At 37.9% G+C, this 22,831-nt stretch overlaps 3 protein-coding genes and 1 pseudogene across 5 annotated transcripts; 2 read left to right on the top strand and 2 right to left on the bottom strand.

The window, feature by feature from the left end:
• The first annotated feature begins 803 nt into the window (after positions 1–803).
• LOC136263193 (uncharacterized) lies at positions 804–14,653 on the top strand. Its single transcript, XM_066057701.1, has 11 exons — positions 804–988; positions 3,555–3,656; positions 3,705–3,865; positions 5,637–5,763; positions 5,816–6,036; positions 8,650–8,807; positions 8,857–9,033; positions 9,081–9,180; positions 9,226–9,406; positions 14,388–14,486; positions 14,535–14,653. Exons 1-11 carry the CDS (start codon positions 893–895, stop codon positions 14,583–14,585), a joined length of 1,473 nt encoding a protein of 490 aa, XP_065913773.1. The 5' UTR covers positions 804–892; the 3' UTR covers positions 14,586–14,653.
• A 1,682-nt stretch (positions 14,654–16,335) lies between these two features.
• LOC136264046 (uncharacterized) lies at positions 16,336–18,015 on the top strand. Of its 3 annotated transcripts, none has more exons than XR_010704943.1 (8): positions 16,336–16,628; positions 16,681–16,747; positions 16,827–16,906; positions 16,955–17,055; positions 17,105–17,344; positions 17,400–17,454; positions 17,515–17,573; positions 17,630–18,015. XR_010704943.1 is itself a non-coding variant. In XM_066058726.1 (8 exons), the coding sequence occupies exons 1-4, from the start codon at positions 16,463–16,465 to the stop codon at positions 17,003–17,005; spliced, it is 396 nt and encodes a 131-aa protein (XP_065914798.1). In that variant the 5' UTR covers positions 16,342–16,462; the 3' UTR covers positions 17,006–17,055; positions 17,105–17,344; positions 17,400–17,454; positions 17,515–17,573; positions 17,630–18,015. The 3 variants fall into 3 exon arrangements, 2 of the variants coding, with proteins under 2 accessions (XP_065914798.1, XP_065914799.1); XM_066058726.1 differs by having other exon boundaries at positions 16,342–16,628; positions 16,795–16,906; XM_066058727.1 differs by having other exon boundaries at positions 16,342–16,628; positions 16,795–16,906; positions 17,400–17,460.
• A 1,785-nt stretch (positions 18,016–19,800) lies between these two features.
• Positions 19,801–20,394, bottom strand: LOC136264778 (arylsulfatase I-like). Its single transcript, XM_066059547.1, has 2 exons — positions 19,972–20,394; positions 19,801–19,917 (listed from the first exon to the last, which is right to left on the bottom strand). The coding sequence occupies exons 1-2, from the start codon at positions 20,392–20,394 to the stop codon at positions 19,801–19,803; spliced, it is 540 nt and encodes a 179-aa protein (XP_065915619.1).
• A 449-nt stretch (positions 20,395–20,843) lies between these two features.
• Positions 20,844–22,528, bottom strand: LOC136264271 (arylsulfatase B pseudogene; annotated as a pseudogene).
• Between the last annotated feature and the right edge of the window lie 303 nt (positions 22,529–22,831).

Genomic DNA, 22,831 nt, shown 5'->3' with positions numbered 1-22,831 from the left:
ATTACATTATGAGTACACTTTAGCTATATTTTTGGACCTACTTGACATGAGGTGGTCTTATTTTAGAGGCGGTCTTATTATAGAGGTGGTATTGTTATAGAGGTGGTCTTTGTTAAGAGGTACCTGTTAATATGAAGTTTTGACCAATTTTAGTTTTTCAGTTTCAGTTTTTCCGTTTCAGTTTTCAATTCCCACTGTTTCCAATGTCCCGTACTGGAGAGACCTTCCTTGCACTGTCTGCATGTATATAGCTAACACTGGGTATCATTCAGTCTTGCATGCATATAGCCGCAGTTGAAGTGGTTTGTCACTATTGTGTAGCTAATTCATGTACATGACACGGTAGCTAGATTTTTAAGATAGTCTACGGATTATTAATTTTGTCAAAATTAATGTCGTTTTCTGGTCTGATAGCTACATCAAATTTTTGGTAACACCAGCAGCAGTCAAAAGCACCACACTTGGTAGCTAGCTACAGTGACTCCTTACGATGTACTAAGTTATTCCAGAAGTGCCACCTCAAAGTCACCTGGTAGCTATTGTGCATAATATTATTAGTATTAAAAGCTTACCAAGAAAGAACCCACTGTAAGCTATCAGTAGTTATTTTACTGGCCAGCTAGCGTAGCTAGCCTATAGTGTTATGGAGTAGTTGATCATTATCTTTAGTGCCAGGTGGGTAGTTTACTAACACAGTTATCCCTTTACATTGCAGTATGAAGAGTAGAACCACAGATTGGATTTAGCAGACGAAACGTGCATAGACACATTTTAGCGCGTGATGTAATTTAGCGCGCAACATAGAATAAAGGTGCTCGTTAGTTGGAGATACAGCTCCAGCCTCGCCTCCGGTCACTGTTACTGAACTGGGAGAACATGATAGCAGCCAGCGATGCCGTTTAACGACAAAGGTCCATGGCAGCCAGTACCATTACCAGAGGGACTGTCCCTTGATGAACACATATTTGTCATTCGCTTCACCAGTGAGGTGTGTATGTTTAATGAATATCGCCGTGTACTCTCTAACTCCACGTTTTGAAACCAGTGCAATATGTACCTCTCTGAATTTAATACGATAGTGCGATAAGTGCAGCTAGTATTTGTGTCAGTCTCACACCCCAAATCGTTCTTTTTTCTTTGTTTAGCTACCCCACACATAACGGTCCGGCGTATCAGTTGTGTTTCATTATTGTGTAGTACAAAATATTTGGAAACCCACTAGGTTGTGTGTGAGATAGCTACTGCCTATCCATTTACATACTGTATCTATGCCCCTTACCCTAAACTGTTACAGGAGTACATGATTTTTACACTTGTTCAGTTTTTTTTAGCCAAATCATGTTTTCTGGAAAGCCTGACCCATTGACTAAAAAAATGGTCTTGCTGTTTGATACTAAAACTTGTAAGGGTTATTGAATCGGGAAAGCAAATGCAAAAGCTATCTTTGTCTCACATATGAGGTGATGTCCAGGTGGAACTTTGAGGGCCTACACGTTACCTGTGAGAAATGGTATATATAGGGTCATATTGACATTCCAGACTTTTCAAACCCGGTGAGTGTATTTCAATGTTCACATCCAATATCACAATAATTGCATTAAATAGCTCATGTAGCAATCGCATGTCACAAATTATAAAGTATTGCCCAACTCAGTGCCTACCCAGTGAAACATTTGAGCCACCTGTCCACTACTCCAAGGTGTTGAGAGACATCGCAGGCAAATCCTCAGGACTAGTAGTGCTTTGTTTCACTGATAATTAGTTTACAAACACAACTTCCTTGCTAACAAGTTAACCAATTGACATTGTAGTAGTAGTATGCACAAATATGTGGCCCAGAATAAACAAAATTAGACAATAGGTGTGATAAGTACTACAGAAAGCAATGCTATGAATATTACCTATGCAATTAATAATATTGCAATGGCTAAATACATGTGTACATACGATAATTGTGTTGTAGGCACTTATTATTGGCAACATTACCTAATCCAAGTGGGAGGTAAGCATGACTGTGAAACAGCAGTAGGTAAGAACGTTTGCTCATACGTGGACACAACCTCCTCTGTTTGGTGTCCACAATTGTATTAGAACGATTAATTCTTGTGTTAATTTTACCAGAAGCTAATGTGCCTCCAGCACTTATAGGCTACTGACACATGTGGAATCTGGCTTTCAATTTTGAGTTAGGTCAAGTTTAGGTCTGCAACAACAAACGCCAGCTTGTTTACTAATCTGTGTAACAGTGCTTATATTACTATGAGGTGTTTCTATGGTCAGTGTATGTGTTGTTAGAGCTAATACTATACTAAGTACTATCACTATAATATTAGTTCCACTGAGTACAGGTGCATCGATATCAATATTCTAAAAACCAATATCTTACCTGTTGAATTACTGATACCAATATTTGGTAGTACTGAACATATAAGGTTTTTATAAGCAAAAAAAGCTTGTCAAGTCTTATACTATAAAACAGATGAAAAAAAGACCCATGAGCATCATGGAAAGGATAGGAGTTTATGCTTTACCCATAGTGGTGCAAAGTCAATCATAAATAAGAATTGGTGATACAACTTTTGCACATTTAAAATATCATCAAAATTGCAATATCAGTACCGACATATATTGGTGCACCTCTATCACTGAGCACTGGGGGATAGTATGAACATATCGGAATATCAGGATGGTATCGCTATCGGTATCGCCTATCGTTAGAAAATTTACATTCGGACAGTAATTAACATGTAAAAATATGTAGATATTACTGCAAAATTCCTTTTAAAATAATATTTGGGAGTAAAAATTAAAGCTGCTTGTCTCTTAGTGAAAACATATCCATAAGTAACACACCTATTTGTATATCTCTTTGAAGGTGATAAGTAGAAAATAGGTGAATTTTCACTATCGTTGTGCTTTCGTCTATCGTGAACAGTGTCTTACTATCGTTCGGACATTAAAAAATTCACTATCGCCCAGCCCTAGCACTGATACAGTGATGTATGGTAAATGTGGCCATCTAAAGTCGATTTTGTGTGGTGGCAGTTTGTCTAAATTGTACTGAAAAACGACCAACATCCATCCATGGCAACCATTGTTTTGACTTCTGCAAGAGATTACAGCAACAGCAGAGAGCTCACTTAAAAAAAAATTTTATACAATATTTCCTTTGATGTCTGAGGTTACTAAATCCTTAGGGGGGTGTGAAGTAGTTAGTAACCTGTGGTCTGACCTGTGGTTGTTTACTACATTCATCTAGCAAAAATAAGCACTAAAATGCCTCTACTGGTAGCTTACTTTATGGACAAGACAGCCATCATTAGTGTTGATCTATGCATTGATGCACCAGTGTCGCAGATATTTTTTCCAGAAAAGCCTAAATCTTCATGATGCATAATATAAAGTACTATTGTACTGTTTATTGTCCATCCCGAATCCCTAGTCTTGTTATGTACTATGTAGTTAGTTGACTGCTCTATCAGGGTATTTGCCAACAAATCACCTGCACTCTGGTTGTATAGTTCTTATGACACAACTTCTTTTTTATGGTGTAGATGTTCCGTTGTTATGATGACTACAGTGAACGACTGGATGGTTACAGGAAGCGACAGTGGACCTGTGAAGCTACCATGGCAACTGATCTCACATTAGAAGAGGTGATGTAATGATCTAGTGTGTTGCCATGACTACACTTACATCCTCAGGCACTAGTGAGTGAGAGGAACTGTCGGTTGTTATTAGTGATGTTTCCACGGGAACTGTATGGGGAAGCCTTATCAATTATCCAACACAGTACACTACACTTGTCACAGTTGACCAAAAAGCTGATGGATCATTTTAGGGATCATCCTAAGTTTATGAGAATGTGAGTATTCTGCAGCTAATGTGTATCATCCATTATAAACCTGACATGGATGTACAAATCTGTGAGCTGTTACAGTACTGTTAACATACTGCTTCAAGTATGAATGTTACTCTGTTGAGTAAAGCAACCTCTAGAGGTAATTTTGTGAGATCTGGTGAAGACTATTGGTAATGTTGCATTGTATATTGATTGATGTGGAGCCATTGTCCTAGTGATCACTTTTATAGTACAAATCTAAAACTACAATATCACTGATGAGTGCTACTGCACAGCATTACCTTTGATTGTTCCATTACCTTTGATTGTTCCATTACCTTTGATTGTTCCATTACCTTTGATTGTTCCATTACCTTTGATTGTTCCATTACCTTTGATTGTTCCATTACCTTTGATTGTTCCATTACCTTTGATTGTTCCATTACCTTTGATTGTTCCATTACCTTTGATTGTTCCATTACCTTTGATTGTTCCATTACCTTTGATTGTTCCATTACCTTTGATTGTTCCATTACCTTTGATTGTTCCATTACCTTTGATTGTTCCATTACCTTTGATTGTTCCATTACCTTTGATTGTTCCATTACCTTTGATTGTTCCATTACCTTTGATTGTTCCATTTCCCCTGGGACCAAGCGAATTGTTGATAGCACATGCTGATATTATTCAAAAAAATCTTAAATTTTGTTTCACCAGGTTTTTAGGAGGACAGTGTGAGGATTTTGTGCAGGTTATAAGTTACCAGATCTGTGAAAACACAACATAATCGGCAAGTATAAATCTTACAGTATAGAGCATTGATTATAGAGTTGTACCAGTTATTGGATCTTGAAGCTGATAATTAGCTGGCTGGTGTCAAAGGCTCTGGGCATGTACTTATGTAATTTGTTTATGTTTTGTGGTAACCACAAAGATAAACAGTGATGGTTCAGGCCCTAGCCCACTTGTCTGACTAGCAACTTTGAATGTAAAACCTCACGGCATTGGCTGTACAAGCTGCACTTTTAGTGGAATATGCACAAGTGTAACTTGTAGAGACCTACAATTGGTTATTGGTTACCTATCGGTAAAATAGGGTAAAAAAATATCTGATATCGGTTTTACCTAAAAACAGGGAATCGCTACACTACTAATTGATTACAATAGGTGTTGCATACTATCAAAAAAATTTTTAATGCTTTGTTAATGAAGAAAGGGTCTAACGATTAATACCTCAAAATGACGGTACACCATCAATCATTCTTCACTGAATTCACTTTGTATGTAGTGAAGAAAGGTGGTACATGATACAAGATATAACTTACCCAGCAGTCGATTCCCTTTTCACGGCAAACATGATGACACAAGTTTCAACTCTGAGTTACAGCAGTTTTCGTAAGCACCTCTAATTTATTTTCCCTATACTTGCTGTACAAATCGATTTTTTCAGTTGTTGCTATTTTTTCCAAAAAGTTATTTACATATGAGGCTAAAACTTTGCAAGAGCGTACGCTTGCCTAAGCAGATTATAAAATTAATATTTTGTGATCACTCTTTTCAAACATAACAACTTTAAACAGGCTGTAGGACCAGGAGTCCTACAGACCTTCAGCACTTATGCCTTAAAGTCTTAATAAAAGAATAAAATAAAATAATAAAAAATAATTTAAGCTGCTCTGTCCTAAGCTTGTTGAGACTTTTAAATTTAATTTGATAGGTGAACTTGTTCATTTTTGAGACAATGTATTACACACACAATCTATACACTTGTGACGTATGCATATTGATTACCTAGGAAGCCATCACTACAACGAGATGTCACCAAACAGTTCATCAGGAAACACGCCCATAAAGATCCTTATCCCAGAGCTCCTTATAAGGTATTACCGGACCTTGTTGTCAAGTATAATCTGGCTACCGAGGTGAGGTGTTGTTATAGTGATATTACACATGTTACTATTGCTACCACCACAGCTATCCAATCATCTTGCAGTAGCAGATATTGACTACCAACAACGATTGCGCTGGAGGGGTGAAGAAACCTTGTCACCTGTACAACCTGTAATACATTATAAGGTGATTGGATCACATGATCCAGATGGACAGCAACCTCTGAAAGTATGTCTGCAGAAATGTGGTAGCCACACACCCCAGAAGTGGCCAATTGATGATCAGCTACTGACAGAACATGATAGGTGGGGATCACATGTAGTAATGTGTAAAACTGTAATCTGTAAAAAAAAATAACTTTAAAGTCATAATTGTTTTATTTTTAATAGCTTCATTTTCTGTTAAAAATCGGGTAGTATGTCAAAATCATGACAATTATGTTGCACAGTATTTCAAATTTCACATGCTGCCAAAATTTTTATGTGAATGCTTATAGAAGCAATATTATACAAGCTGTGTGGATTTTGTGGACATGTCACATCTAAATATATAAAGCTGAAAAGCTGTCTGTCTGTCTGTCTGTCTGTCTGTCTGACGGTCACGCTGCTTACTCACCAGACTTGGCGCGAATCGACATAGTCTGTGCTGATAATGAAGCGCTCATCATCCGCCTACTCTAAGATTGTTATCACGAGTTCACGCGTGCTTCCGTTCAGTCTCTACAGCGCGTAGAAGGCCAAGGTGTAGAGAAAACTTGAGCAACATTCCTTTGAAAACCACAGCACATACTGTTCAAGTGGTAGAACGCCTGACTAGCGTGTAAGAGGTCGTGGGTTCAAATCCACGTGTTGACACTTGACAGATTTTTTTCTTTCTACTCAGTACCTTTTTGTGAGCACCTTTTAAAACACGACTTTTAGCTCATCATATCTTGGCATGCAAAGCATGTATCAAGGCGGGACTTTAGCGAAATTAAACGCCCATCATCTGGCAACTCGAGTGTTGTTGTAACAAATCAATACGTGCTTTTGTTCGCTCTTTATAGGGCGATGAAGGCACTGGTAAGTTGAGCTACATTCCTGTCAAAACCACTGATAAACAACTGTGGCGATTTGTGCACCTCCCTTAACCCCAAGATATTATAACCAGCCAGGGTTCAATCCCCGCCTAGGTCATAACTTTTTTTTTCACTTTTGGGACCTTTTTGATGCACCTTTTTGCTCTATCTGTTCCATGCAAGTCTTCATCTACAAACTCTTATGATCAGTTTTTCAGCACTGGCACTGAATTACCTCACATAATAGGGACCCTTATAGCACTTTTGGGACAGGGCAGACAAATTGCCAACATATTTGTCCATCTGTGTGTTGGTCCAGTGTGTTGTATTAGAGTAGGTAAAAGCTTCTTTCACCAGTATCCAGAATATCTACATCTTTGTTTTAAGCACATAGGTGTGCACTGACCAGGGGCGGATCCAGAGTTTGGAAAGAGGGGGGGCACCTTTCTGAAAAACAGTTGAAGACCAAAAAAACTTGCTGAAAACCAGTTGAAGACCAAAAAAAAAAGGTCACGACAATAATAGCTAGTTATCCTTACCAACTATATCACGTCTGTTATGTAAAATAAAATCCTATTTATAGCTTCATAGGTAAGCTACACTGCCTCATGAACATTGTGACTGCTTTATTAGAGTAATTGACTGCTCTATTAGAGTATCTCGATCTTGTATGCAATTTCTTGAAGGGGGGGGGGGGGGGCATTTGCCCCAAATGCCCCATCCTGGATCCGCCACTGCTGACATGAAAAACTGTTTGTTCAGACTTACCTCAATACTGCTGTAGTAATAGGCAGCTTGCATGATTGAACAAATACTACTGTGCATCTGAAAAATGATAATACTGGAACCATGCAGATCCATAGTTTACACCGAGGAACTGCATCTGACCTGGCACAACTGTTTCACTATCCTGCTTACATGCTTTCACTCTAAAGATTCATACATTACCTTATTGGTCAATTACACTGCAGGTGTTTCAAAACTGGGTTTTTGTATGGCAAGAGGTATATGTGTCACTGCAACATCAGAACTGAAAGTGCATAGGACAAGTTCTGAACTTTTGCTTGCCATGCAGTAACTATAACTGCAAATTGTGTTGACTTTAAATTATGCTCAAGTTCATTTCTCTTTGTGACAGTCGGTAAGGTAAACATCAAAATGTAGAAACTGAAACTGTACCGTGTGTATACAACCTGTGTGTAATGTAGGGTATACTGTATACAATTGCCTTAACTCGCATGCAGTTTAACTAATTAGCTAGCCTTGCATGCATGCTTCACTATAAATTATTATGTACTGCATAAGGATCATGTACTTTAAAGCACTATCGACATATATTTATGCTACACAGCAAATATAGGACACTAATATTTATGCTTGGTAATATATTAATATTGTTGCTCATGTAAAGCAGCAAAGGTTCTGTTTGTTCTATACAGCACGTTGAAGTCACCGGTAGGGAAGATGCACTGAATAATTAAACTACATTCCTGTCAAAACCACAAACAATAAACTTTAGTGTTTTGCATCATTAATGACATAAGAAAACCTCATGCTCTTTAAAAAATGTGACATCACCATGTACCCTACATAGCTAGCTACATTAGCAGTACTGGTGTTTAATGCTTAGTCCCTCTTCTTGGCATTAAAATGTTTAATGTGGAGATGGTCCTGCACACAGGGCAGGTACCAATGCTAGTATATAATAAACAGGAGTTCGAAAAAAGCATGATTGTTTGCAGATCTGTTCACATGTACGTAATGGGCTATGTATATCATACAAGTTAACAATGTGTGTCTGACCTCTCGATACAATCTTTTAGGCACCACACATTAATCGTGCTATCCAATATTGTTACAGAAGTAAAGAAGGGCCATGTCCACAATTACATCACCATCCTGAGCCATTTTACAGTTACCATGGTGACATACTTATGATATGGCATTTCTATAGCACGTTTAAGTTATCACATCATCCACTTCCTTATTCAGCGTTTCATGAAGCAATACAACATGAGGGTTAGTATAATGTGACATGTTATGTGATGTAATTGACATGTTTCCATAGCAACCAATGGTCTCAAACCTACTAGATTATTAGTGGAGATGTGCATCGCCATGGTGAAGTTTATAGCCCATCAGTTGCCATGCCAACTGGACACATTAGGTGGTATAAATCGTGTCAACTGGGAGACTGTGTGCAGTGAAATTTTAAAATTTAAAGACCACTCCCATTTTGAATCATGTGAGACTGATTGTGATGTAATAACATTAGTTACCATGGTAATCTAGGCCTGGAGGTACCAGAAGAGTTGATTAGTAATATTTTAGCTAATCAGAATGTGTTGTATTTTGGACAACTTTCCCTCCCACACAAAATTACTTTAATGAGGTAAGGGATATTAGATCAGTGTAAAGTGTTACTACTGATTATTAGGTATTTATGTGATGTTTGTGTGTGGAGTGGTGGAGTGAGGGATCACATGAGTTCTGATCAGAGGGTATTACCCCTGGGACATGACAGACATGGCAACACCCATTGGTTCTTCCCATCTATTGGTTACTTTGTGGAGTCACATGATCCCAGTGGGTGGGGCTATTATTCCAGCTCACATGAGGTAAGTTAGTTGTAGTCTTGTCTGGGAAATCTGTATTACTGCTTATTGTCCAAAACTTGCCGTGTTTTAAGTAGCTACCTTGTAGTGGTGGAATATATATCTGACAATTATAAAGTTTAAAGTTGCTTTACCTCATTTATAACACAAGAATGGTAAGGCTACAAGAGAGGTTTTCTTGTACATTTTACATTTACTGTTCATGTTCATCTGAGCCGGATAGTGTTTTCTCTCCTGTGGATTGTAAAACCTGTGACACTATGTTTTGTATTTAAAAACTACCGTATGACAGGAAATTTTGACAAAAGAAAAGGTTGACGATCAATTAGTTTAATTCATCAAACGTCCGTAAGTGCCCCTAAAATGCATGTCAAGTGTCCCTAAATATACATGATTAGATCTTTGTCAATAGTTTACTGATGCAGTGTGGATGTGTCAAATTTTCCCTTCATCAAAATTTGGTACTAATTTTTATGCTCAAAATTTTTATTATTCTATTGGAATTTTTCAAAAAAAGTGACATGGTTTAGTATTCCAAAATTGTGCTCTCACTATCATGAACCACAATAGTGAGCTCATAATAGGGGTCTCCCATATTTCTAAATCCTAATAGAGCACACACACTTCTTGGAAAGCATCTTTTGACTCTAAATAACTCTTTGAAAGCAGTGTAGGTTCACTAGTACTGAAGTAAAATATCTGCTAAAAAGTCAACTTTTTGCCGATGCCAACATCGCGATTTTGGTATTGATACCGATAGAGCAATTTTAGTACTTATGTGTAATATCTGCTCATATCTGCTAAAAAGTCAACTTTTCACCGATACCGATATTGATATCGGTGCACCTCTAGATACCGATACCAATATTGATATCAGTGCACCTCTAGCTACTTTTCAACTGACAGAGTAAAAAGAAAGCAAATTAGCAAACATGACCAGGGCTTTATTTTGCCCCCTCTTGAGTCATTTCCTAAATGTAGGCATAGTAACGTCATGCATGTAACTGTTTCATCATTTTAGTTACCGGCCTTTTTTCCTTGATTAAACTAGGCTGAGAGAAGCTTTAAGAGCGACCTTGCTGGTGAGTTTGTAGGACAATATGCTATCAATTTTGGTTCATGCATAGTTTGTTAGAATCATGTACAGCTTTTCCCATGCCCTTTGCTTCAACTCACAATACCCGAACACAACTTTTCTAAGGTAAACATCTTTCCAGAGTGCTTTCAATAGCATGGTTAACGAATTAGTTAACTGCCCCCAAACGCTAAATATAAAACCAGCTCAATGGTATCTGACTGGAAAACAGTATTTAGTTTGCAGGATGTTTTGTGGCTATTGTAATGGAGTAAATAAGTATATTCCCCTGACTTTTCTAGGTAGATGAATGCTCTATTAGAGTATTGGCTGTTCTATCAAACGGTACGGTAGTACCGTTTAAGTAGGGATTGCGGTGAAACTTTCACACGCCGCCCAAAATTCTGCCTTCAAAAATCATCCTAGAAACATTTTATGCGACAAAAATCACCTTTACGGAATAGTACTAGTCCATATAATACTGTATTTCTATATTTATAAACCGTTAAAAATATTTCGTCGAAGCTAGCATCCGATGAAAATTAATTACACAAAAATTTTTTACCAATGTAATATTAGAGAAGTTGAATAAATTCAGTTAACTGCTTTCTGGCCACCTGGATCAAAGCTTGGCCGTTGGCGTTTCAAGAGTATATACGTCTTTGCTGCAGTATTTTAATAAAACAAGAATGGCCTCCTGCATCCCAGGGGAGAGCTGCCGCTGGGTCCTCGCCTAGGGATTTCGCCGCCAGCGATAGCGTTGGCAATGATGCCATGCCATATGATACACAGCTACTACAGGACCCATTAAATGAAGTATATATATATATATACGAATATGTAAATTGCATGGAATGAGCTTCTAGCTACAGCAATTCCACTCCAGTCCACTCGGCTTGAGTTTGTGACTGGCGGACAACTCTCAGGGTGCAGCCTCCATGGATTTACTGCTTGTTATTCTGCCTCTCCTATATACAAAAAGGACAGTATAATTTTAACGAATTAATAAAGCTACATAATTCATTGTTAAAAAATTTTCGTCGCTTGAGGGCACCGGTGAAAAATTTTTAACACAAAAATTTAACTTGTAAAAATTTCTCGCAGCTTATATTTATAGAAATATGGTACATACTACAGCATTAAATATAGCAAAGCACTTACAGGTGGCCGGATATAGAATTTTTTAAAATCGCCAAAACTCGAATTTTAGTCTGACTGACTGCCTCACTGACCACAGTCGCAAGGCTAGAGGCCAAACGAAGCTGTGTATGGTCACCATTTTATGTCACAATAACAAACTCACCAGTGGGATGTGCCTTTTGGGGTTCCGACGAGTGTAGGTTCTCTGCGCCTTGTCTTTTCTTTTCTCTTCAATCAGGCTGTTTGTCTTCTTCTTCATCCAACGAAACCATATTGAGGTGTTAATTTTCCGTATCAACGCTTTCTTTCAGCAGCATATTTAGACGCCATAGAATTATTTCAGAGCTGGATTTCAGAAGCGCTTCAGTCCTGGCGCTACTATGAGAGGTACACTTGCAAGATATCTGCAACTTCACGATTGCGATCTGGTTCACGATAGGTTTGCGACCACGCCCACTATGGACCCGCTAATTATGCTGGTATAATTATGAGCGTAATAGGTGTCTGAAAGCATTGAGCATAATGCTAGCATAATAGGAAGAATATTTGAGACATACTACAAACCCTTGATGGTCAAAATACATATCACAGAAAAAATCGATATACTCTAATAGAACAGTCAATAACTCTAATAGAACAATCAGGCAGCTGACTGTTCTATTAGAGTATATCGATTTTCTCTGCATATTTTGAAGAGCAAAGATGTTCTTTGGCCACTTATTATTTGCCCATAACTGCAAATTTATTAGCAAACATAAGAAATGAGGCATAAAGCTTAAGCATAATTTAAGCATATAAAATAGGTAAAAAAATTTAGCAGTGCAGCATAGCATAATAGGTAAAATTTTGAGCATAATAGGTGGGTCCCTAACGCCCACCAAATAAAGATCTATAATAGCAAAGAGTACTGAGACCCGACTTCTTAACAATCTAGCTAGCTATTTACTTAACAATAAACAAGACCACCTCAGGTCTAGCTATAGCTGCACACCCCTTGGCTGACTCGAGATATACTCTAATGCAATAGTAAGTCTAATACAACAGTCATGTATGATAGAACAGTTACAAGTTACATTGTTATGGTAGACATAATTATTAAACCAGGCACGCGCCCACAGCCAGCCGAAGGCCGGCTGTGGGCGTGCGCCTGGTTTACTGAAATTGTTTTCGTAAAAGTGTGTGTGTGTGTACCTATCTACCTATCTATGTTTGTCCGTACACACCCACATGAGCAAAATCGTTAAATAATGGTAAAAGCAGCTTTTACGTAAGAAGTAAAAGTGAAATGAAGTCTATATTAAACTTCTGCACAGGTGAACTTTGCTCTGAGGTGGTTTCTTTTCGGCGGACTGAAATACGAGAGTAGCGACTTTCCTCAGACTACCTTCCCCTTGAGGTTTTCAGGCGTTTAGCAACTGAAAAACAACGGTGCAGGCCTCGTACACTACCAGGAATAGCCTATTGCTTCGAGTTGAAAGGGGGCGTATCCCTTATGTACGCGAACGAAAATGAAGAGCAGCTTTGAGGCTTTGTCGAGAGAATTTGTGGGAAAAAACGCATTAGTCACACTATAAAACAGTTTAGAAGATACTTCAGTGCGTAATATGGTGATAAAAGAGGTTTCTTTACCAAACGCTTCCTTAGCAGTGCATAGCAACGTAATTGAACGAATTACCAATATTTCATGAATTACGAAATATGAGAATTAACTAATAATATTATTGCACAACCCAAAACTAACCCTATTGTAAAAATATTAATAGTAATACATAGATGGTTAATTCATAGTAGCATATACTGTCTATAGTTAATTCCAGATGAGTTAGCTAGCTGCATGGTGCCTGGTTTTTAGAAGTAGCAACTTGTTTTTATAAGAAAAAGAAGCAAGCACAATATAAAATCAGTATTATTGTTCTAAAGAAGGCAGGTACCCCTCAGCAACAGCAAGGTCGACAGCTGGAGGCACACAGGGATGCTTGGATCTAGAACGTGATCCCCTGATACACATTACTGAAGAGTGCAGCAAGGAGAACTCCAAACTACAGTGAAGCCTGCCCATCACCACAGAATATAGGGAACTCCACTTCTCATTGAGCAAATGGGCAAGATGTTTATAAGTGATGGTATCTGCCTTTCCCATGCCTACAGATGCGGAAAATACAAGTGGATTAATACAAGTTACATTGTAGCTAACTGTGCTACAACAAAAAAACTAAACAAACTAGTATTTTAAAAATTGTTAATTTAAAAGTGAAGTAGGGATTTATGCAAAAAAAAGTAGTGAAACAAGAGATGAATGATGGTGTTACAGCATAGCTCAGTGGGAAAGTCCCTACTTTGGCACATTAGCTGTTCAATGCCAAAGTAGGGACTTCCCACTGAGCTATGTTGTAACACCATCATTCATCTCTTGTTTCACTACTTTTTTTTTGCATAAATCCCTACTTCACTTTTAAATCTACAACTTTTAAAATACTAGTTAGAGTATTACCCTGTACAAATTTTTACTTTTGTGCTTCAAAAATACTGGAATCACCCCCGTGGTTTTATTATCCGCACTCCCATTCACAGTATGTTCATGCTACCTAGATATATAGGAAATTTTTGAACCCTATCTTGACTTTCTATAATGCGGCCACCTGCTTATTAAGCGCAAGAAAAATTGGCTCAAAAGTGACCGGCCTAGAGAGGTTTCACTGTATTTAGGGCTCAGCTGAATATGAACAGCCCATATCATTATTTGTTATTAATTAATTTCTGTGGTGACAGATAAACCAATTGGAGGAACATCTGAACCCTAAAGGATCATGTGAGCTGACGTTACTTAAGAAGTTAGGTGAACACAAGAAAGCCATACATCTTTTACTGGTAATACCTGATCTGTGTTATTGTCATGGTACCAGTGTTTCTTTACAGGACAGCAAATCACATGATCTACGAACTAATACACAAGGACAGGACACATAGATGCTATTGATTTGTGTAGTACAATAATCAAAACATATCATTGATTGCACAAGTGTGCTCCATCATAATACTTGTGATACAGTACTAGCTACATGGTACACAGTCTACTAATGATTTTGAAAGGACTTTCCACAGATTTAAAGATAAGGGCAGCTTATGTTGATTGTGAAATGAGAATAACTAGGAAGCCGTATAGCTAGTTATGTACCAATTAATCATTAAAACTTTTTATTAGCTAATGTCAACGTCAGCTTTAGTAGCTAAAGTTTTAGATTATTGAAAGGTGTTGTTTTTAACTACCCCAAACTCTTCCAACAAGTTTCTATGAAAAAAAATTTCTGCTGACTGACTGCCTGCCTGACAGACTGATGCCTCCAGCCAAGCAAAGCTCAACTATGATTAATGTTATGGGCTTAATTATTGGGTAAAATATACCTGAAAACAAAACGGAATGGTTGTTTGCATCCAAGTAATTGATTGTTGGCATGTAATCACGCAATTTCCACAGTGGCTGGATTGATTGCAGAGGTGCTTCTTGTACTGTTTGTAGTGCTATACAACAGGTGGAGCAAAGCTGGAAACGAAGCAAAACACTTTACAGTAATTGATAGTAGAGTGTGCATTATGTCTGGCCAGTGCCATTCTTCCTTTGATGTGGTATGTGTTGGTTCACCAGATATAAATTATGTTACAAAAAGGTTAGCAAACAATCATAAGAATTTTATATTTAAGTGGGGATCATAATGAAACAAGAGAGGTCATCTACACCTGCAGCTATACTAGTGGATATTTAATTTCTGTGATAATCAGTAGTATAGCTGCTAGATGTGTACATGTTCTATGATCCTATTCAATATATATATAAATGTCTAATTTTTGCTTACACTTGGAGCTAATTTTAACCTTACAACTGTTGCCTTTATGAAGATGACTTCCAAAGTGGTTTAGTTTTAATTGGGGTACACTTTCTTTTAACATTTTATGGGATTCTCACAAAACCATAACTGGTACGCTCAATCTTACTAGTAAATATTTTGGGGTAAAATTACAACTATAATTATCCTATAGAATAGTTTTGGATGTTTATAATACACACACCAGTTGATCTTGTAAGAAAGGTAGTTAATTGACAATGCTACACTCAAATAGTAGTCTTGCTAAGAATGGGTGGAGTTCGTGTGTGACTTTGTACCCTTGAGGTCACCATTAACTTATGTAGCTAAATATAATTGAGTGTTTAATAAAATCATAGATAATATATACCTCCGGAGGTATATATTGTATTATCTATGATAAAATGATCGACTGCTTTTCAAATAGCATTTATGTTCACAACTGGCATGCATGCAGGACAATATCTACTCTGAAATAATTAAGGGAGAAGAACGTTATATATTTTCCTTGAATAATTGTTGTGAAACTTGAGCTAATGAGGCAGCCACAACCGTACATGTTACAGGAGGAGCAGATCTAGGATTTCCCAAGGGGTGGTGGACATCCACGTACACAGTGGGAACTAAAAATGTGGCAACTGGTTGATAGTGCAGTGTGAGAAGCACACCAAGCATGAGGAGCATGCTTTATCTAGGGGGTCTGGGGGCATGCCCTCACAGGAAAATTATAGCAAATTTAACTTTCTGATGTCAAATTTGGCAATAATATTGACTGATCATGAACCTAATTGAATAAGCATTGTGAGCCATTTAACTAAACTAAATCATTATTCCTAGCAGTGGTTAACTATAGTACGTTCGCGTTGAGCTGAATCCTGAGTTGTTGATTAAGAAGCCATACAAGATCAAAGGCTTTAAACATAATGTTTATGACGCATTTATTCGTAAGCCCATGTTACGGGCGCGCACTTAATTGTTGAGAATATGGCGTCCAGTGTACCGTCAGCGAGTGCGGAGCGAAACCCTTTTGGGAAGACGTTAAACAGCCAAACGAAGTATCTACTTATGAAACTATGGGAGTACTTTAAGCAAGAAGCGAAGAAATGTAAAATTTCTATCAACATCACGGAGAGAATCTCGAAGGCCACAGGTATTGTATCATGCCTTCTTTGCTGGGTTTTGGCATACATTACGCCACGCAGGGATTTCAAGGACATCCATTAGAATGGAGCGCCGCAAGAAAGGCGATTTATTTATGCCAAGAAAAAGGTACAAAATGCACTTTGCACAAGCCCGCTCAATTCTGTAATCGTCAGGTACAAATGTTCACGAGTCCTTGTTGCTACAGACAGTTTTAACCCAGATACTATCAGACAAGATCCATTCATTGTACGGAAGGGAGGAAATCTATCGCTCTCAAAGATTTTGGTAAGTTAAATTTTGAAACCTGGAACTTTGTCACTTACTCCGTCTTAGGCCAAACTTAAGAATGATGGTGTTTTCTCTGGGGGTAGAACATTGCTTTAAAGAGTGTTGAGTGATATGGGATTTAAGTACAAGACGATTAATGACAAGAGGTTAGCATTGAAACTGTTTGTGCTTTAATTTCACTACAATTATATGCAGTGTATCCTATGAGCAGCCCTGCATAGTCCATCAGTATCATAAATATTAAAGACGAACGAGGTGCAACAGAACTGAAGGAAGACCAGTTGTGTATTTGGATGAGACTTAGGTAATGAAGAACTTCTAGAGCAATTCCTCATCCGAATTGGCAGTCATAGTGAAGATGGTGATGGTGGTATTAATGAATTGTCCACTAGCAGCAGCGGGTCCAAGTCTTCTTCTGGGCTTACTTCATCTGATGTAAGATTGTTTGATATTTGCAGCATTGGTGTTATAACTTGATTTTGTTCCCCAGGAGTCATCAGGTAGCTGGGATTAAACTCTGTGAAGTACATAAAAATACAGATGAAGTACGTGTAAGTGTGTGCACTTTAATAAAAAATATCATTGCTTTACTGTGCTATCCGAAGTTGAACATACCATCCCTTGTATATTTAATCAGTGCAGGAGTGTTTGGAAGTCACTACAGGTACTATCAGCCCAAATTCATACAAACAGTATTATTTCATTTGTTGAAACTTTTAGAGTTTTTTGGGAATGTAACTTCAAAAACAAAATGCTGGCTGGAAAAACTGTGTACATGTGTGGCGAAGTGATGAGAAAAGTATTAAAATGACAAATTGACTAAATGGGAACAGAAGACGATAGTCAGCTGTGGTGAATGTGAAGTAAAATACATGTTGTTTGGCTCACTTGCAGGAACACCAATGCTACATAATGGATTTTGAGCTGTTATATGGTTTTTTTCTCTTTTGAGGCTGAAGAAGTTTTTACCTGAATATAAGCAGGCCACTTATCTTCTAAATACAGTGCAACAGTGGCCCCAGCTCTTCTACTTATGCAACTCTGTTTTACACACACAAAATCTGTTTTATTTTTCTTGTAAAAGTGTATTACAGCCTCTTACATAAGGGATGGTGAAATGCATGTTGAGGGCGGGTATGTGACGTCTGGCTTCGCCACAAACATGTGTCAACATGACCATCAAAGGGCCGCGCTTTAGAGGCTTCCCCATTGAAAATGTATGGCGAAACTTTACAGTGCCATAACGGGAGTGTCTTACAGTCGAATGAAGCGCTTTTAATATATTTTTAGCGGATCGAGAAGCGCTACGTATCGAGCTATACAGGAGCCCCATGCGATGTAGCAATCGTAAGTTATTAATTGTTTTTGAGGGTTCAGCTCAACGCGAACGTACTATAGCTGTCACATAAAGGGCATAACCAGTATGATACAACAGAGTAGTTGACTGTCCTACTAGAGTATTTCAATGTTTAGCAACTTTTTATGATAGTTTTCCCTCTTGTAAGAGATTAGCTTTTCTCTTCTCACTCTTTCCAAATTTTCATTACCCATGTATATGCTTTAGATGCGACTGCAGCTTCTACTATCTTTCTAGCTATAGCACATAATAAAATTTTGGAGAGGGGATGTTTCAGCCCCCATCCACTCCCCAAATCCACCTTTGATGTTATATTCTACTACAGCTCTATCAGTGTACTGATTTAGCTATGTATCTGTTCATACTCATCTGTATTGTGCCACTTATTATGTTGTAGATCCTATGTCGCACCACCTAAGTTTGGTTTATACTCTAATAAAACAGTTAAGTACAACAGTTTTCAGCATCTGTGGACTAAGCCCTTGTAAGTGTTTCTCAAACTTGGGTTTCTTTTTCCACTGCAAAATTAAGGTATATGTATAATAGCAAGAGTTCATAATATAAAAAGAGCTCTCTCCTCTCTTTTTATATTATGAACTCTTGATAATAGCTATAAAGTACCAGTGCAAATGATTTTGTCCCTTCATTCAATTGCAAGCACAATTACTTGTAAAAGTAATTCATTACAGTGGAACCTCAGTTATCCAAACCCTTTGGGACCAGGGGTAGTCCATAAATCGGAAAAGTCCATACCTCTGAAACTCTGTAAGAACATTGGTTAAAACAGTATTATTCAACTACCCTAATAGAACAGTCACTAATTTAATAAAGCAGTCATTTCTATATAGTTCAGTTAACTGAGAATCTGGATAAGTGGTCCATGCTACAGTGGAACCTGTCTATACCGGTCACCTTCGGGCCAAAATTTCTTGGTCTTAATAGGCAGGTGGCTGCTTTCAACAGTGAATTAGTGTATCAATGTCTCTTTTGGGGAATTCATAGTTGTCCCTTATAGAGAGGTGGCCTTTCTGTACAGGTGGTCGTTAAGACAAGTTCCACTGTAGTACTTTACTTTTTACTATTATATACTTGCACAAAACACACATTACAGTACCTATGCTATACAATAATTCTTCTTGTGAACAGTCTTACAAAGTTACAATGATGAAAGCTGTAATCACCATCATATCATATGACACAAATGGGTAACCTTTGTTACTTGAGGTACCATGTCATGGTAGTAAAAGTAGCTTGACTAGTTATTTCACTATATTACTTGGTTACCACAAATCACATCATCATCAGGTCTGAAAGGCTGGATTTAGGATCAAGAGAATTATTAAATACTAATGAACTTATCAAATGTCATACATGTTGAATAACAGCCAACATTTCGTGCATCACCATCATTAACAATGACATTAAATAACAGGGATTTTGGATCAATACTCCAATGTTAGTCAAGCCAATTGCAAGGGGTCCATACATCATTAAAATTTGCAGGGTTGGATTTAGTGTCAATACGAGGATCAAGCTATTCAATATGAGTGGAATTGTAATATTCTATCCTCTCCTTCAACTGTTTAACTATGTCAGGATGTTGGTCAGAAACATTATTCCTCTCATTAGGATCTTCCTTAACATTGAACAACTATGTGAAGGATGGGGTATGTGGTGGTAGATCTATTGTGCCATTTAAGTGAACCCAACCATCAGGACACAGGGCTAAACTACAGTTAGGTAATCCATCTATAAGCTTCCAAGCTCCAACCCACATAGCAGCTTGACCCATGAATTCCGGCTTCATATGGGGATTAAGATTGACCAGCAATTCTTTACAAGGAGACTGACTGTCCATCGTGATAGCTGGCCATACAATATATCCATCTAATTTCCATTTGTTTTTGTCAAGTTCTAATCCTGCGATACCTTCTACTATTGTCGGTAGCCAATCACTGACATGGATTAATTGATTATTATCATAGTTCAACTTTGGTAACTTGGAACCCCATACAAATCCTTTACCACGAACGTCTCCTTCAAATAGCATAGCTTTGTTACCTCTTAATGGCCAGTTGCTATTGCCTTCTCCAGTTTGCCCACCATTGTCTGCAGTAAATATAATCATCATCTAATAACTTCATTTCTTGTAATCTCATACAAACGGTAGGCATAGCTAATAACATTAGGGACCCTTTTGATTCACACTAAATCATTTGTAAAGGCTCTGTATTGTGTTGGACACTCTCCTCTCCACTATTATTAACACTGACATTGTAGCCACCTCCATTGACCAACACTGACTGAAACTGACAGGGATATTTTTCTGGAAAACAACATGTAAATATAAGCTTTGTAAAACCCTTACCGTACAACAGCTTGTACACATTATTATCACCACTTATGATGGCTGTCGCTAACAAACATTGTCTCATTGTAAATGAAGCCACCATAGCATCTGACTATACAATATAGAACGTAAGTATGATTCTAACAAAACAACTTAAAATCAATGATTCTCCAAATGAGAAATTTATAGCTATACAGTAATCCCATGCTAATCAACAGTTTGAGATATATGATACAATTAAAGCCTACATGTGTATCAAATAGTTATGAAGTCACAAAATACTACAGGTACAATGGTATAACAGCCAACAGTTCATAAACTATTAATTAACAATACTAAATAAAAGGGATTTTGAATCAAAAACTCAAATTAAGTATCATCAATCAAGCCAAGGGGTCCATATACCATTAAAATTTGAAGGGCTGGATTTAGGATCAAGAGGAGGATCAAGCTGTTCAATATGAGTGGAATTGTAGTATTCTATCCTCTCCTTCAACTGTTTAACTATGTCAGGATGTTGGTCAGCAACATTATTCCTCTCATTAGGATCTTCCTTAACATTGAACAGCCATGTGAAGGATGGCGTATGTGGTGGAAGTTCTATCGTTCCATTTAAGTGAACCCAACCATCAGGACACATATCACCAACCCTTGCAGGTGCTAAACTACAGTTAGGTAATCCAACTATAAGCTTCCAATCTCCAACCCGCATAGCAGCTTGACCCATGAATCCTTCATCTGGGGGATTAAGATTGACCAGTAGTTCTTTACGAGGAGACTGACTATCCATCGTGATAACTGGCCATACATTATATCCATCTAATTTCCATTTGCTTTTGTCAAGTTCTAATCCTGCGATACCTTCTACTATTGTCGGTAGCCAGTCACTGACATGGATTAATTGATTATTATCATAGTTCAATTTCGGTAACTTGGAACCCCATACAAATCCTGTACCACGAACACCTCCTTCAAATAGCGTAGCCTTGTTACCTCTTAATGGCCAGTTGCTACTTCCTTCTCCTGTTTGCCCACCATTGTCTGCAGTAAATATAATTATTGTATCATCTAATAACTTCATTTCTTGTAATCTCATGGTAATGTTAGCTATTCCTTCATCAGCTGCTTGCAACATTCCACAAAATGTACGACGTTTTTTATAAGGTATTGATTGACATGCAGGATCATCAATGTAACTTTGAGGAGCCTGCAATGGAGAATGCACTGATTGAAAAGCTGTATAAATAAAGAAAGGTCCCTTGTCACTATCGTGTTTAGCAATCACTTGTTCAACAGCCTCAGTAAACAAGAAGGTACTGTAAATTCCTTTTTTGTCAGTAACTGGGGTAGTATTGTTCCTGAAATCTAACCCGGAATAGTTCTCCCCTTCACCACGAAAGTGAGTAAAATAATCTTCTGCTCCATCATAGTATCCATAGAAAGTATCAAATCCTCTGTATGTTGGAGTGTATTCCCATTTCATCATGCCGAGGTGCCACTTGCCTACACAATGAGTAGAGTAACCACCTTTCTTTAACTCGTTAGCAATCGTTGTCTGATTTAAGGGCATACCAAATGGTCTTCCGTTTTCAATCACTCTCCTGTCTAGTCCCATGTGATAAGGATAACGACCGGCCATTATTGAAGATCTCGTAGGAGAACATACTCTTTGGACGTAGTATTGCTGTAATCGAATTCCTTCGTTGGCAAACTTGTCGATGGTCGGTGTTTTAATCTCGGATCCTTTGTAGCTGAGATCGTTCCACCCCAGATCGTCAATGACGAGCATCAGTATGTTAGGCTTCGCTGCATAATTGCGTGGCACCAAGAAACCAACGAGGAAAACAATAAAGAAATGATAAGCAACTATCTTTCCCAACATTATAACTTGCAGATTAAGACGTTTAACACGTGACCGTGTCCTTGTGATGATCGATCATTACGTAACAAAGTAGCCACACCTCCACCATGCACACGCATTCCACGTGTTGGCGCTTTATACAGCAAGCCTGAAATTCCTGCGGTATCTGGCGTTACCACGTGGAATGCATGCATGACATCAAGACCCACCCCGGGGACCTACTAGGGATTTGACATCTACATCTTATTATTTATTTATTATTATTAACACTTTACAGTGACCAGCACTGAAGGTCTACAGCAACATGTGCTGCAGCCTTAGGATTACCTAACCTAATTTCAAGGACTTAGACTT

This window comes from Dysidea avara, chromosome 8, assembly GCF_963678975.1.
Source record: "Dysidea avara chromosome 8, odDysAvar1.4, whole genome shotgun sequence".
Lineage (NCBI taxonomy): Eukaryota > Metazoa > Porifera > Demospongiae > Dictyoceratida > Dysideidae > Dysidea > Dysidea avara.
This window is presented reverse-complemented; position numbering and strand designations above follow the sequence as displayed.